At 47.8% G+C, this 17323-nt stretch overlaps 1 protein-coding gene across 3 annotated transcripts in view; it reads right to left on the minus strand.

Annotated features, from left to right (window-relative positions):
* Window positions 1–1887: 1887 nt before the first annotated feature.
* The window catches only part of FAM3B (FAM3 metabolism regulating signaling molecule B), a 42605-nt gene continuing 27169 nt past the window's right edge, over window positions 1888–17323 (minus strand). The window contains exons 4-8 of one of the 3 annotated variants that reach the window (XM_042955564.1): window positions 10187–10245; window positions 9155–9205; window positions 8037–8124; window positions 6776–6908; window positions 1888–2018 (exon numbers count right to left, since the gene is read on the minus strand). In XM_042955564.1, coding sequence (XP_042811498.1) covers window positions 1929–2018; window positions 6776–6908; window positions 8037–8124; window positions 9155–9205; window positions 10187–10245 — 421 coding nt within the window. In that variant the 3' untranslated portion in view covers window positions 1888–1928. Of the gene's footprint in view, window positions 2019–6775; window positions 6909–7004; window positions 7222–8036; window positions 8125–9154; window positions 9206–10186; window positions 10246–17323 lie in introns of those variants that run through there. The other 2 variants (XR_006207213.1, XR_006207214.1) reach the window with 2 other exon arrangements.

Raw genomic sequence — 17323 nt, forward strand, 5'->3', positions numbered from 1 at the left:
CCATCTGCCACCCCCTCAGCGACCACCTCACTGTCTCCAGCTACCTCTGGTCCAGAGCCCCTGACTCCTCCTGCAGAGGGGGCCAAAGGGGCTTCCGGGAGGTGGCTGGTGAGGACACTGGGCTCTGCGGGGAGGAAGCACTCCCCAGCGCGGGGCAGGGGACACCGTCAGCACAGCCGTCCCACGGCTGACACTGTTCCTGGGCTGTGAGCCGCCCCGTGCAGACAGGGAACAGATGCTTTCAGGAAAGTTCCGCGAGATCTGCCGAAAGAAAACCCTGTGGCGGGGCCTAGCCCGCAGCAGTACCCCAGGACTCAAGTGTCACACGCACTAAGGTGAAGCCATCCCACCGGCCATGTTATTTAACGGAATACAATGGAAGCTCAGGTAGAAAACATAAACCTGATGAGGAGGACATTTTCAGGAAGCTCTGTGTTTGGCGGGCAGTCAGCTTGGCCAAAGAGCGTCAGCAGGTGGCACGGTGAGAAGGGACATGGGGACCTCCCCAGCGCTGGCACCTGGGGGGGCCATGACCACGTCCACACTCAGTACCCTTGTAAGCAGGAGACAGGACAGGGACGGTTCAGGGTCCTGTGCCCCTGGTGGGGACGCACCAGTGAAGGCCACCGCAGGTGCCCGAAGTGACCGAGGGGCCCCAGTGCTGTGTCAGGGTGGGGGTGTCACGGGAGCCTCGCATCCCGGGGGCAGGACTGTGGGATGTGCTAGGCCAGGAGTGCCCGAGGCCTCATCAAGTTCACGGTGCTATGCAAATGCAGTGATCCCAGTCAGAATAAAATATGCTCCCTCCCCGTCTTTAGTACAGAAAGGTCTATGGGCACGAGAGTTTAGAACCACAAGGCAACTGTATCCGTGTCCCTCGGGCTGCATACAGCCTGCGTGACTTAAACAGCAGACGCTGACTCTCAGTCTGGAGGCCAGAAGTCCTAGGGGTTGCCCTGACCCTGTGCCCTCCACGGGCTCCCGGGGAGTGTCTGCTCCAGGCCTCGCCCCAGGCTTCTAGGGGTTTGCTGGTGTCTTCGGGGTTCCTTGGCTGGTGGAGGCATCGCCCAGATCTCTGCCTCCATCCTTACAGGGCACTCTCCCTGTGTGCGCGTCCGCGTCCCCCTTTCCACAGGGACACAGTCACGCGGGCTCATGGCCCACCCCACTCCATCTAACGCACTGCATCTGCAATGACCCGATTTCCAAAAAGGGTCACGTTCGGAGGCACCAGGGGTTAGGATTTCAACGTATGAATTTTGCGCGTGACTTCCTTACCCCCAAGCCCCATATCTCATGATACATCCTCCGGTAAGTGGGGGGTATACAGTTGTCCTCCTGACAGCAGACCCTGCTCACCCTGCCCGGGCTCCTCCCTCCCATCCCACCCCCAGAGAGACACCGCCGCGTTCATGGCAGAGACTGGGTCTCCCTCACTTGCACGATGCTGGTGCCAGAAGGCAGGTGCGGCCAGATTGCTGGGGCAAATGAGTAAGTTCACGGACCCCCAGGAAGAGTTTAAGGGCTTAGCTGGAGTGGACCAAGGCAGCTCTGGTAAGCCCTCTGTGCGCAGTCTCCTGGGAGAGCCAGGTCCGAAACGAGGGTGTGCCTGGTGCTAACACAATAAAGGTTTTGTCTGTGCAGGGCTGTCTACATGAAGCTCGCTTCCCCCAGAAGCTCCTTTCCAGGCCAGACCCTCCCTCCCCTCACAATTCCTACCCATGTCAGCCTTCCTGCTCATTAGTGCCCTCACTAGATAAATCCCGGCGTAAAAACACCGTGTGCCAAGGTTGTATCCAGCTAGCAAATACTGCTCGGTTGAAGACAGACTCCAAATACTCATCAGATATTGACCGTTGGTTAAGATGCTCGGGTCATTCCACACGGTGTTGGTCTATACATAACCTATTTATTAAGGTCGCGCAACGTTAGCTTGTTTTTTTCGGTATGCAGCCTTCTATCTGTACCTCTGCAGGCCAGCCAGAGTATCTGTTCCTTGCACTGTCAGAGTGGTTGATCTGTGTAAAAAAAGAAAAAGAGTTTTCTGTATCCACCAATCTAATTAACAAATATTTAATGTGTCAGCGATGAGCAAAGTCATAAAAAGAGAATCACTTCCTAAAATGGAATTCGCTCCAAACTACTCTGGGTACTTGATTATTTTTTTCTCAACATGTTTCTTAATAATAATGGAGAAAAAATAATAATATTGGAGCCAGGGGGGCGCCTGGGTGGCTCAGTTGGTTAAGCGTCCAACTTTGGCTCAGGTCATGATCTCGCGGTCTGTGAATTTGAGCCTGCTTCGGACTCTGCGTCTCCCTTTCTCTCTGTTCCTCCTCTGCTCGCGCTCCCTGTCTCTCTCAAAAATAAATAGACATTAAAAAAAGTTTGTTTAATAATATTGGAACTAGGTGTTAATGCAGCTCTAGAACTTTCTTCAATGATGTAGATATCTATCCAGGAGTCTATGCTATCCCGTAGAGTCACGTTTGGGTTAGTGATTACTGAAAATGTGGCTACTATGACTAAGGAACTCATTTTTTTTTTTTACTTTTTCAAAAATGTTTATTTATTTGGGGAGAGAAAGAGAGAGTGTGCACACGTGTGTGCAAGTCGGGGAGGGGCAGAGAGACACAGGGAGAGAGAGAGAGGATCCCAAGCAGGCTCTGGGACATCAGTGCAGAGCCTGGTGTGGGGCTCGACCTCATGAACCGCGAGAAATCAAGAGTCCAATGCTTAACACGCTGAGCCACCCAGGCACCCCTAAATTCTATTTAATTTAAATAAATGTAAATGTAAATGCAAATTTGGCCAGGAGCTGCCTTATTGGACAGCATAGCTCGAATGCCTACTTTCCAATTCTCTGGGAGTAGGACTGTATGTTTTCCAGGGAAACTGTACAGTCCCTTGCTCAGCAAATGTGCATCCTGAATGGGCTTTAGTTTTTCACGTCTTCAATCCTTTCACAGATAACGGAACGCCTTAATCTAAAGCACAGGAGGGATCACACGCATCGTTATGGAACTGTAGTTTCCGTAACTTTCCATGAGTTTCATTCCGGTTTTACATTCCTTTTTTTATAGAACAGATTTACTAAGATAAAATTCACATTGAAAATGTAGAATCAGGGGCACCCGGGTGGCTCTGTCGGTTAAGCGTCCGACTTCGGCTCAGGTCATGATCTCACAGCGTGTGAGTTCGAGCCCCGCGTCGGGCTCTGTGCTGACAGCTCGGAGCCTGGGGCCTGCTTCGGATTCTGTGTCTCCCTCCCTCTCTGCCCCTCCCCTACTCATGCTCTATCTCTCTCTGTCTCTCAAAAATCAATACACGTTAAAAAAAATTTTTTAATAAAAAAAATAAATAAAGTATAGAATCAGGGGTCCTTCCTAGCCATTCAGTGGCCCGAGCAGGGGAAGCTGTGGACCAGTCCTCAGCGACAGGCTGACTGCTCAGTCTCCAGTGGTAAAGTGCCAAACAGGCAGAGAGGGCACCTGCCCGCCTCAGGCCAGTGTGACCTCAGGAGCCAGAGCAGCCCGTTCACCCTGAAATTCCTCTTTGGTCACAGCCCCTCCAGCCTGCTCTTCCCTTACAATGTCTTCAGGCCTCCGTAGAAGTGGAAATCAGGCACAAGTTCCCACAGCCACCCATGCGCAGAAACTTCCAGGCCGGCGTCCCCCCCGAGTGAGCTCCCTTGGCGTTGCATGGGATGGTGACCGGTCCACACGGCGCAGAGGAGAGTTGGGGCTGCACAGAGCGACGGGAAGCAGGTTAACATGAGATGCCTCCCTGGGAGGCTGGTAGTCAGCCCTGGGGTCCGTAACCGCCACCCGTAACCGCCTGGATCTGCTTCCGGAGGGTTCCAGGAGCGAAGCGGCCAGCTGCAGCCCAGCTTGCTGGCCAGGGATTCCCGGGTGAGAGGGACGCTGACATCAGCCGGGTTTTCAATGGCCACAATGGCACGAGCTGCCAGCAGAAGCTTCTCCCGGTTCTCCTCAGGTTCATGACGTAGACGCCACCACTCCTCCTTCTGTGGAGGTGCTGTTCCACCTGGAAGTCAAGGTTGGTGCCGCCTAGGTGGGTTCCTGCTGCAAGGAACTCAAGGACATCCTCCTCCTCTGCCTGCAGGACGTCAAGGTCCCGGACACCGCGAGTCTCCCCGTAAGATATCACAGGGATGCGGAACAATGACGGACGGATCCCTCCCTGGGTAGCTCGGAAGAAAGCAAGCGTCTTACGTTTTAAGATTCAGTTTGGTGTGTAGAGGGCTGGTGGAGGCTTCCGAACGCGGGAATGACCCTCGGGCTGTGCCCTGGAAACAGCAGGGGGCTGGATATGACAATGGCTGGGGGCCACCCAGGGCTCCAGAGGCCCATCCCACACAGCCAGACGTCACCCTCGGGGAAGTCCACGCAGCAAGACCGCATATCCAAATCAGGAAGACGTGTGAATCCCCCGACAGTACCCGACTCGAGCTCTGGGTGAGACGAGGCCCCCAGCTCGGGCCTCGCCGGCATCTGAGCAAACCCCCTGGAGTGTCCCCAAGCCGCGGCTCTAACAGCCCTCGCAAGACCTGCTCACGGGTTCAGGTCTCATCCGGATACCCTTGTAGCCACTGCAGCAAAAATCTTCAACCCTCCCATGCAGGGAAGACACGCGTTTTCCCAAAATTCCCTTCGAGACCCCCCACCCCCCCCCGCCCCCCCCCCCCCACCGTTTCAAAACACATGGGTTCTCTGAACTCAGGACTGCGTTTGGAAACCCGCTCTTTCCTTGATTCCTCCTCTTCCAGAAACTTTTTCTTGCAGAGAAGGCTGGAGAGCAAGGGCCACTGCTACTTTGCAATTCAAATGAGGTTTTATTTTAAGTGTCTTAGCTGAACATTAGTAGGGAACCTGTTTGTTGAGATGTTAACGTTGAGTTAGAAGGGATTCAAGCCTCACGCCTGGCTTTTCTGATACTGAGGACCCACTCAGGCACCAGAGGGCGGGGTGGTAAGGGCAGTGCGCCCCTAGGCGGCCCGGCCTGGGCTCTGGCTGGGGTCCCTGACCTGGGGCAGGTGGCGTGGGGGTGGAGCCAGGCACCCAGAGAGGCTGAGGGAGCTGGTGGAGAAGAGGGGGGCGGCAGGCAGGTGGGGAGGACACAGGGTAAGAGAGCTGGGGCAAGGGCCTCCAACCTGCCGCGCAAATCAGGGCAACGGGTCCAACCCTTCCTGTGCGTCAGAATCACCAGCCAGCTCCCATCCTGAGACTCCAGTCCGGCTGGCCTGCATATGGCCTGGGCATCAGTGTTTTACAGAGACTCAGGTTGGGGACGGCAGGTTGGGGGTGGACGAGTGCGACGTGGCGGGGCAGGGGAAGCTCCGGGAAGTCGCTCTCTGCTCATTGTTCCCACTCAATCCCCAGGGACCCTTATGTGGCTGCGCCTGGCCCCTGGCTCAGCTCACCTCACAGAGCAGAGTGGGTCCAGGGGGCCCTGGCCCAGACAAGCGCTACCACGCGGAGCCCAGGGAACGCCCTTCTCATTAGGACAAGTCACTGAGGTCCCTGCAAGGCACTGGGTGTCCGGACCCAGTCATTAGTAACAAGAAGTCTACACTAGGGTGCTGGGTAAACACTCCTAACGTGTTCTGCAAGGCTGGCTTCCTGTCGGTAAAAGAACCTGAGAGTTACAAGGGGAAACGTGCTTTTTTAGAGGCGTGCTAAAATAACCCCGACTGCCCAGCCTCCAGAGTGCTACGGCGGAGGGCATCAGAGAAGCCGAGGGCCTTCCCTTGGGAGCTGGTCGCGAGTTACCTGGTTGTGCGGCCACACTGAAGCCCCACCTCTCCCAGCCCCCCTCTCCAGCCAGGGTGGTCCTGCGAACGAGGAGAGACCCCCCTGCTGTCTGTTTCTGCGTGTCTCCCTTCCCAGACCCGTCACCACACCAGAGGGCGCCGGGAGGGCACCTGGCCTGAAGTCGGAAGCAGCCTCTTACAACGGCCTCCAGACGCCCACTGCCTCCTTGGAGTCTCCGGCTCCTCGAAAGGAGGCGCCTCTCCTGCGCAGGAGCAGCTGGGGCCCTCACTCCGATGCCGCTAACCCTTCCTGTCCAGAAGCTGTCGTGTGTCCCAGCGAGCGGCGACTCTGCAAGGGGCTGTGTGACGGTCCCCAGGGGCGCCCGCTTGTGACCCCCAGGACAGGTGCCGATGCTCCGTTGGAAGTTTCACAGGCGACCGACTTCCTGCGTTAGAAACCTTATTCTCTCGGTCTTTGCTCTCCCTCCACAAAGAGGACACGGTGGGGGGGACTCGATGACGCGTGGACTTCTGGCCACAACACCGATGAAGGCTGCATTCATCCAGGGTGTGTCTGGCACCCGCTGCTTTAAGCCCATCTCGTGCACAGGCTGGGTGAGTCCCCAGACCGGCGCGGCTACGGGCCTCACGGCCGAGGCGAAGGACAGAGAGGCTTGTCCCGGACTGCGGAGTCTCAAGCGTCCTCGACTTTTAAGCAGGCTTGGGCAGGGTGAACTTGAATCGCGCGCCTTTTCACGGTGTAACGTGAAAAGGGTTACCCACACTGTGCGATGGGCTCTTTCACCTAGAAGGGCATCTCGAACACCTCCCCGTGATTCTTCCCGGACTTGGGAATGCAGAGTCCCAGGCCACGAGCCCACGCGGCCGGCCTGGCGCAGGAATGTCTCGGAGGTAAGCGGCCGTAACCAACCCACAGCCTTTCAAATCACAGAGCGCGCTCTACGGACCATTTGTGGGAAAGGACCTTTGAAAAACACTTACACTTTCTCTCTGAATTTCTTCGGGAAGTTGAAGGTCTTTGGCTGTGAGAAATACCCAGCTCGACCTGAACTGTATGTTCCTGATGTGTTTACTTCCGAGTCCTTCTATGACCTTCTTGGCGTCTTCCTTCAACCTGGGGGGAGAAGGGAGGGCGTGTGAAGGTTGCATGTGGAGACACCAGAGGGTCACCCCTCTTTGTCCTGGGAAAGGGGCTTCTAAAGCAATCTACCTCCTCCTGACGTAAACAGCGGGAGGATATCGGATTTCTAAACACGTGACAGCATCAGGGACTCCTTAAGACCAGTGTGGGACGCACAGTTTTAACTCTCGATTCTCAAAAGCCCTGTGTCTTGGGGTGCAGTCACGTCCTCGCATCCAGCCAACGTAACCATTGGGCTCTGCTGTCCCTCCTGTTTCCTGACCACAAAATAAGCAGACAGAAGTTGCTGAAAGATGAAAGCAAAGGTCAGAATGGTCCCTTTCATTTTCACAAAGGTCAGTATCAAAAAAGAAAACAAAAAATGGAAAACAAGGCCAACCATCGTAAAAGCGTGCAAACTTCGAGTAAGCAGAGGAAGGAAGGCAGCAAGGAAAGGAAAAAAACAAAACAAAACAATGAGCTCAGAGTTTCCCCGAGGGAGCGAAGTCGGAATTTTTCCAAGTGTGCACCAGATAACTTCAGTCTGGTAATACTCTATTAAAAATAAGGGCTGAGGTCACATAAAGCTGGGAATACTGGGTTCGGGAACCACCTTGGAAACGCAGCGCACAGAAGCACTTGGAGGTCCTTGGAAGTCTGGCAGCGAAGGTGCACCCGTTTACCCAGAATTGCGAGAAACGCGGAGCCGGATGGACCTCTCCCTACGGAAAGTACTGTGCGTGTGTGGGCGTGTCTTTTTCATTCTATTGGTGCTCCTACAGAGAATTTTCTCAACTCCCTTTCCTATTTCTGTAAGTCCAGCCCTGGGTTTAAGCTTTTCTGGGCCAAGTGTTAGCTTTCCTGTGCTAGTTGTGGTCAGTGGTGGCTCCGTCTTGCTACCTGGAAAGATCCTTTAGCTTCTAGTACTGACTTACTCGCCTGGCTACTCACGGGTTTTTTAGGAACACAGGCTGCTTTGTCAGAGGCTCCTTAAGAAAGCATCCTGCCCTTTGGATTTGTGTTCTTTCCTACAGGATGCTCTTCAGGGGCCCTGTTGCTGGCCTGGCGCTCTCTGCCAGCTGGCTTCCCCCCTGCCGCTGCGACAAATCTGTACACGCTCACCTGCTGGCTCCATCATCGTGGGTCACCATGAAAAGCAACGACTTTGACGGTGCGCTCTGAATAAAGTTTATCATCTGTCCGGAGTTATCTGTTGGGTCAAGGCAAATCAATCAGTTTTAGGGTCTTCCCGGTCCACTGGCCCCGGATGCTGAGCCTCCTCTGCTCTTAGCTGCTGTGTTTGCTCGGAATCTTCCGGTTCCTGGAGCTCCTCCCACGACCACGTGAATGGTACTCCTGGTCCACGAGTGAGCGGCCGCTGGGCTCCACGGAGCAACCAGCAGAGGTGAGGGGCACGGGTGGCTCCTTAAGATTCTATGACTCGACCTTGAGACCGCAGCACATGTGGCCCGTTCTCTGCAATGACTAATGAAGCCCTGACCCGAGAGGAACCATCTGACAGCAGAGTGGCCCCAGGACACTCATATGCAGAATGGGGGTGAGAAATCAGACGTGCTGACCAGACCGGGCATGGTAGGTCTTGCGGGAAGAACAGGAAGGGCTAATCTCAAGCCCCCGTGGTGAAACCACGGGGGCTTGTCATTTACAGTGACGCTTCTGTTACTTACAGAGTAAAAATGCGTAGTGCCCAACAGGTGCATCCAGCCATCTCTTAATTTCTCTGTTGTCCTTATAAAGACTTGTTTTTAATAATCCTCACTGTTCAATAAAAATATAAGGGGCTGCTATATCCTGACTGACCACTGCGGTCAAGTCCAGTGCATCCCAGGGATGCGTGTGCCTAGCCCAGCGGGACACCATGAACAGGATAGGGATAATGATGCTGTTCAGGGATGGAGGCTAATCACATTATTTTACACATATCTGATTTAAAAAAAATGTTTTCTCTTTCCCATTATCTGATGAAGGAACAGAAGAAAAGATCCAGGACAAGCGTGATCAGAGAAGACATTTTCTAGACAACACCTTCAAACTTCACCATATGAATCCAGTTAGAGACAAGGAGGGCTTGTGTAAGAGTGTTCTAGAATATTCACATGAGCTTCTGGAACGTTTTTAGTAGACAAAATAAGAATGTTTGACATTTTTATCTGTGTTTTCTTTTTAATCTTAATAATGTTTAGAATTCATTTTAATTTTCATAGGAAGAGTTTTCTTACCTCCTTCAAACATATCAAAATACTGTGTTGCCGTCACTTTCCCAGTCATATCTAAAAATAAAAAGAAATAGTTTTTAAAAGAAAGTTCACTGGACCCCGGGATGCATTTGTGGCACCACGGTGCTCAAAATGACACATTCCTCTTTCCAGGAAGCATGGCTGCTGTGGGCAGGTCAGGTCATGGCTGAACAGCTGTTCTAGAACTTTCCTCCTGTCTGCTTTCAGTTAGGTGGACCCTACCCTTTCCTGCCACACCCACCTCTCCCACACAAACACTGGGGTGCCCACCTCAGCCCTCTCTGCTTCATATTTTAATTTCCCAGCTGGATTCCCAGAGCGGGCACATTTTCTCTGGTTCCCACAGCCCCGCGATCAGGGGACCGCGTGCTCAGCTTGCTGTCAGGCACAGGACACACACAAAACCCATTCCCCAAGCCTGCAACAGTTCTCACGGTCATGGGCCCCCAGTGGCAATCGTGACAGGATGTCTTTCCCAGCTCTACGAGGATGCCAAGCTCGGCTTCCCCTGAGGCCCAAGTGGCATTTTCTCACAGAGGTGGGGACTGGCTGCTGGTGCCACCCTCTGCAGGGCTCGTAGGAATCCAAGAGCAACGCCAGACCGGTCTGTGCCCCCACAGCATGCTTAGCTGGTTTTAACCCTGCCTTCTGTGGGCCCTTTTTATTTTTTTTGGTTTTTAAAAGCCTATTTATATTTGACTTTTTAAAAAAGTTTATTTATTTTTAGCAAACTCTACACCCAACATGGAGCTCGAACTCACGACCCTGAGGTCAAGAGTTGCACACTCCTCTGACTGAGCCAGCCAGGAGCCCCCCCCCCATTTTTTTTTTGTAGAAACCACAAATAATCTGGACAGTGAGGCATTATAAAAATAACCCAATAATTTAAAAACGCATTCAGATATAAGCCTAGACTAGATCGTGTGCAAAAATCATAAAAAACCCAAGGTATCTTTGAAAACCCAATCATGGGAGCTTTTAGAGAAGTTTGAAAGAAAACATTTAATAACTCACAGTTGACAATGGCAATATTTATTCCTCTTCCAACATTTCCAGTCTTTTCTCCTATAAGCCTGAAATATAAATAAGGGTCAGTCAGAGTCCCTTTCTTATTAAGCAATGAGTAGCCCTCCCTGTTCCATAAAATCTTCTCTCGACAGAGACACTGCCATTGGTGCTTACCATCCCGTCACAGATCCGCACCGGCCTTGGCCCAGCGCCCTTGAAAGTCACCCCCATACTCGCTCCACACATACCCACCTCCAAGTTTCCACAGACTCGGTCCCTCAGAAAACCTGGAAACTGCCTTTCATCTTACAATCCAGACAAATGGCCAGGAAGAGGAAAATCAAGTATTTGTGTAGCGCAGACTCTTGACAAATATTGTTTCACTGAATCCTCGACCATCTCACCACCATTCATTTTTCCATCTTACAGCTATGAAGTCCTAAGAGGTGGGTCAGTTGGAAATGGACCTAACTCAAGGCTGGTACCCACGTATACACCCTCTGTCCTCGTACTGACAGAGGCTTTGCTTGACTCTTGATGATCCTTTTATCCAGCCACAAAACGGAACCCAGCTTACCTCCTCAAAGAAATGCCTTAGATCACGTCACTTAATTTTCACTTTTAAATTGGAGAATAGGAAATGTCAACTTCAAATTAATTGTGCCCTAAAACCAGTAAGAAGACTGACCTTCCTGGAGATGGTATCTATTACTGAAGATCCTGGAATTGTGTGTGTGTGCGTGTGTGTGTGCGTGTGTGTGTGCGTGTGTGCATATACCCTCTGTCAAGTTTTATAATCAGCGATACAGTCACAAAAAGAAGCTGGAAGTTTCCCTCCTTTTCCCATGCTTGGGAGCAGTGAATATGGCACTATAATATGTTGTTCTTGACATGTTTACCAAAACTCTCCTGGGGGCTTTCCAGGCTAAGTCCTTTTTGGAGGCAGAGCTTTTTGACAATTTTTGAGAATATTCTATAGTATCTTGAAAAAGAAAGAGAAACTTCCATTTGTGATCATGGAAAGTGGGGTCACCTGAACCTAACGTCTCAGAGAGAAAAATTTAAAAATGGGACTTGAAGAGTGTATCTACTTGACTGTACTGGAGACCTAACAAGGAAGTGAAGAGTTCCAAAGCCAGGACGTGGGAGAACACTAAGTTTCAAGCAGGTGAGCTCAGCATGTAAATCTACTTTGCCTCAGGAGCATTTGCTAATTCCAGAAAAAGGGTCAAAAAAGAAGAGTAGCACTTTTGACAACCATGTGAGGCTAGTGGGACAGAAGTTGGAAGCTGGGCCCACCAAACGGAAGGTCATGCCAAATCCTTCATCTTCTTTGGGTTGGGATCAAAAACAGATGACTCTTAAAAACAAGAATGAACCAGAAATAGATCAGAACTTGAATAGCTGCCTCCAAATTTTAAGTCAACTGGGTGACCCCCGCCCCCACCAAGTCTCAATCCTTAGCACTTATTCAGATCATTCTATTCTGCTAATGGTTCCAAGTCCTTGGTATAAGCAAACACAAATCCCCAGAAGAATATATCATCTAATGCCTTAATTAAGAAAAAATCACCACAACTTCTCAAACGCATGGTCTGTCACACTATCAAATGTCACCTGGCACATAAGGAGAGATGCCAACGTAAACAAGTGTCGATGAGACAGGAGAAAATAATAGAGAATAGTGACGATGTGTGAGGGTTCCAAACAGATTGCCCAACAGACTTTACGATAAAGAAGATAATAAATGAAACAATATAGATATTATAGATAATATAGATATAATATAGATATAGATAATATAATATAGCTATAGATGTAATATAGACAATAAATGAAATTTTTGAACTGGAAACTACAAAAACTGACATGAAGATTAGAAGAAGAGTAAAATGAAGCTCTAAAACTAAAATTGCTTAACAATCGGTAGTTAACAGAGGGGTTTAACAGCAGATTAGGCACAGAAGAACCGGTGAACTGAACGACAGTTCAGAGGAAAAGAGCTCTGTCTACAAGGAAAACCAGAGAGATACAAGGATGGAAAATACAAAATAGACTGAAGGCTATAGAGAATATAATAAATAATAAGATCTGACATATGTTTCGTTAGGAGTCTCATAGGAACAGAAGGTTAATGGAGAAGAAGATGCAATGTCCGAGAATTTGTTAGATGTATGAAAGCCTTCAATTCACACGTATTTAAGAAGCACAATGAGGGGCGCCTGGGTGGCTCAGTCGGTTGAGCATCCAACTTCGGCTCAGGTCATGATCTCGCAGTCTGTGAGTTCAAGCCTACGCCGGGCTCTATACTGATGGCTCAGAGCCTGGAGCCTGTTTCAGATTCTGTGTCTCCCTCTCTCTCTGCCCCTTCCCCGCTCATGCTCTATCTCTCTCTGTCTCAAAAATAAATAAAAGTTAAAAAAAATTAAAAAAAAAGAAGCACAATGAACACCAAAGAGAATACAGCAATAATAACAGACACAGCAGGGTATAAGTGCTGAAAACCAAAGACAAGGAAAAATCATACAGATAATAGGAGAGGGAAAAGAAGGCTGTTACTTTCACAGGATTAGCAATTCAGTTGTTAGCTGACTCTCATGAGAAACAATGGAAGCCGGAAGACAATGGAATGGTATCTGGATGGGTTGAAACAACCTGGAACAAACATCTTTCAACAATGAAGATGAAATAAAGATACTTCAACATACACTGAGACAGTTCCCCACCACCAGAAAACACAGAAGCTTTTGTTCTGTATCTTTTGTTGTAATAAACCTTATCTATAAGTATTAGCTGTTACTGAGTCTTACTAGTCCCCCTAGAATATCACTGAAGTTGAGGGTAGCTGTGCGACCCCCCCAAAACAATATCCAACTGAAGTATATGCACATGTGCACAAGGAGATGTGTAATTATATTACACATTTGATGTCCCAGTGGACCTATTTCAGCCTGTTTTCAATTCTAGAATTTCTTTTGTTTTTCTTTGGATTGTATTTCATTTTTGAATATGCAATACATTTATGCGGTTCAAAAAATCACCGTTATGTGCACAAAATAAAATTACACCCAAAGAAATCTTCCCTACATCCTCCACTTTGTTCTCCTCATCCCCTGTTCTCATTTCCATTAATTTTTCTTAGTTTCTGATTTACTCCTCCAGTGTGTTTTTATGTCAAAAATAAGCAAATTGCATGTGTATGATTAATATATGTTTACGCCTGTGTTTTACATATAGGTATATATACACGTGTAAGTACACTTATGTGTGAGTGTATTTACGTAGATGTGTGTATTCCTTATCATATTCTTTTATAACCAACCAGTAAATGTGTTGCTCTGAGTTCTGTGAGCCATTCTAGCAAATAACGAAACCCAAGGAGGAGGTCACGGGAACTCGGATTTATAGCCAGTCAGTCAGAAGCATAGTAACAATCTGGGACTTGTGATTGCCTCTGAAGTGTGGGGGGAGAGAGTCTTGTGAGACTAAGCCCTTAAGCTGTGGAGTCTGAGGCCATCTTCAAGTAGACAGGGTCAGAATCAAGTTGAATCATAGACCACCCAGCTGGGGTGGCAGATAATTGCTTGATGTTGGGAAAAACCTACCACACATTGGGTACGGATGCACTCAGAGTATCGTGTGTAGTGTAAGGAAAGCAATGGGGTTTTTCTTTATGCACCCAGAATAATGGGGCTTCTTGAGAAAAAACAGATAACTTGAGTAGCTCTGTATTTATTAAAGAAATTGAAATGTGCAGTTAGAAATCTTCTCACAAAGAACACTCCAGGCCAGAAGGCTTCACTGGGGAACTGCACCAAATCCTTAAAGAAATAATACCAATTTTGTACAAACTCTCTCAGAATATTGAAAAGGAGAGAATACTCACCAAAATACTCCCCCTGATACCAAAACCAGAAAAAAAAATAAGAAGAAAACCACAGACCAGTATCTCTCATGAATGCATATACAAAAATTTTTAACAGAATTTTAGCCAATTGAACCCAACAATATAGAAAAAGGATGATATATCACAAGCAAGTGGGACTCACCTCAGAAATGCAAGGTTGGCTTAATATTCAAAAATGTAATTTGCCATATTAGCAGACTAAAAAAGACAAATTATATAATCACTTCAAGAGATGCAGAAGGGACACTGGCTGGCTCAGTTGGCTGAGCGTCCGACTTCGGCTCAGGTCACCGTCTCACAGTCTGTGGGTTCGAGCCCTGCATCGGGCTCTGTGCTGACAGCTCGGAGCCTAGAGCCTGCTTTGGATCCTGTGTCTCCCTCTCCCTCTGCCCCTCCCCTGCTCATGCTCTGTCTCTGTCTCATAAATAAACATTAAAAAAATTAAAAAATTAATTAAAATTAATTAATTTAATTAAAAAATTAAACATTAAAAAAAATAGAGGTGCCTGGGTGGCTCCATCGGTTAAGCGTCCAACTTCAGCTCAGGTCATGATCTCACGGTCTGTGAGTTTGAGCCCCATGTCAGGCTCTGTGCCGACCGCTAGGAGCCTGGAGCCTGCTTTGGATTCTGTGTCTCCCTCTCTCTCTGCCCCTCCCCCACTCGTGCTTGGTCTCTCTCTCTCTCTCTCTTTCAAAAATAAACATTAAAAAAAGAGAGATGCAGAAAAAAACATGTGACAAAATCTAGTATCCATCACTGATTAAAAACTCTCAGAAATCTTGAGGTGGAAGGAATTTCCTCAACTGATAAAGGGTTTCTATGAAAAATCCCTAATTAACATCATATTTAATGATGAACGATGGAATGCGTTTCCTCTACAACAAGGAAAAAGGCAATGATGTCTACTCTCAGCATTTCTATCCAGCATTGTAGTGGAGGTTTTATCCAGTGTAATCAGGCAAGAAAAAGAAAGCAAAGGTATGCAGATTAAAAAAGAAATGGTAAGGGTCACCTGGGTGGCTCAGTTGATTTTGGCTCAGGTCACGATCCCAGTGTCATGGGCTTGAGCACCGTGTTGGGCTTCATGCTGAGCATGGTGCCTGTTTGAGATTCTCCTTCTCTCTCTTTCTGTCTCTCCCTCTGCCCCTCCCCTCCTTAACAAAATATTCTTTTTTTTTGTTTTTAATGTTTATCTTTATTTTTGAGACAGACAGAGCATGAGTGGGGGACGGGCACAGAGAGAGGGAGACCCAGAATCGGAAGCAGGCTCCAGGCTCTGAGCTGTCAGCACAGAGCCTGATGCGGGGCTGGAAACTCATCAACTGCAAGATCATGACCTGAGCTGAAGTCAAACGCTCAACCGACTGAGCCACCCAGGTGCCCCAAAAACTATTCTTAAAAAAAAGAAAAGAAGTGGTAAAACTCTCTTTTATTGGGGGTGGGTAGATGGCATTATCATCTACATAGACTATCCAATGTAAAAACAAAACTACTAGAACTAATAAGTGAGTTTAGCAAGGTTGTGGGATATAAGCTCATTATCCAAAAATCAATCGTATCTCTATATGCTAGTAATAAACAGCTGGAAATTAAAAAAAATTTTAAGTATACTATAGCATCAAAAATGAAATACTTACAGGTAAATATAGTAAAAGAGCTGTAAGATGCGTATACTGAATACAGTAAAAACATTACTGAGACAAGTTGAAGAAAATTTTAATAAATGGAGAGCTAACTATGTTTGTTGAGTAAAAGATTCAATATTGCTAAAATGCCAATTCTCCCCAAACTGATCTAGAGACCCAATGCAATCCCAGTCAAAAGCCAATAGTTTTGTGTAGAAATGTGTAAGCTGATTCTAAAATTCATACGTATATGGAAAGGATCTAAAATAGTCAACATAATTTTGAAAAAGAAAAACAAAACTGAAGAAATTATGTTACTGAACTTCAAGAATTACTGTAAAGCTACATTTATCAGGGCAGTTTATATAATGAAAGACAGACAAGCGGAAGGGAATGGAGAGTCCAGAATTAGATATGGTCCCTTGATTTTGGCCAATGGTACAAATTCAGTAGACAAAGACGGTATTTTGAATAAATGTGCTAGAACAATTGGATATCCACATTTAAAAGTGATTTCAATCCAGACTTCACATCATATGCAAAAATTAACCCCAAATGGGTATCTCACAGTATATGTATTGAAAAATCTAAAATTATCAAATTTCTAGAAGAAAAATACAAGAAAATTTCTGTGACTTTGGGTTGGGCAGACAGGATCTTAGATAGGACACAAAAAATATGATCCTAAAATTAAAAACTGGTAAATTGGACTTCAATAAAATTAAGAATTTCTGCTCTTTGATAAACACAGTTAAGAGAAGAAAAAAGACAAGCCACAAACTGGGAGAAAATATTTGCAAATCATGTACTTGATGAAGGACTTGGATACAGAATACATAAAGAAATCTGAAAGTCAATAATAAGAAAACAACCCAGGGGCACCTGGGTGGCTCAGTCAGTTAAGCATCCAACTTCAGCTCAGGCTCATGGTTCATGAGTTCAAGCTGCGCGTCAGGCTTTCTGCTGCTGGCAGCACAGAGCCCGCTTCAGATCCTCTGCCCCCTTGTCTTTCTGCCCCTCCCCCATGTGTACGCTCTCTCACTCTCTCTCTCTTGAAAATAAACATTTAAAAAAAATTTTTTTTAATATTTATTTTTGAGAGACAGAAGGAGAGGATCAGAGCGTGAGCAGGAGAGAAGCAGAGAGGGACACACAGAATTGGAAGCGGGCTCCAGGCTCTGAGCTGTCAGCACAGAGCCTGATGCGGGGCTCAAACCCATGAACTGTGAGATCGTGACCCGAGCCGAAGTCAGGAGCTCAACCGACTGAGCCACGTAGGCACCTCTTAAATAAATATTTCTTTTAAAAAGAAAACAACCCAGTTAAAAAATGGCCAACTGACTTAAATAGATACTTCATCAAATAAGACATACATATAGCAAATACATACACAGAAAGAGGTGCTACATCAGTAGTCATCAGGAAAATGCAGATTAGAAACTTAGGTACCACTGCACACCTGTTAGGATGCCCTAGATTGGAAGGACTGAGCATATGAGTGTTAGTGCAGCATGATGGTGGATCAACTCTCATACACTGATGGGAATGTAACACAGGACAACACTTTGCTTTAATACTTAAAATGTTTCACCCCATTTTCTTCTTGTTTG

Source organism: Panthera leo, chromosome C2, assembly GCF_018350215.1.
Source record: "Panthera leo isolate Ple1 chromosome C2, P.leo_Ple1_pat1.1, whole genome shotgun sequence".
In the NCBI taxonomy this organism is placed as follows: Eukaryota; Metazoa; Chordata; class Mammalia; order Carnivora; family Felidae; genus Panthera; species Panthera leo.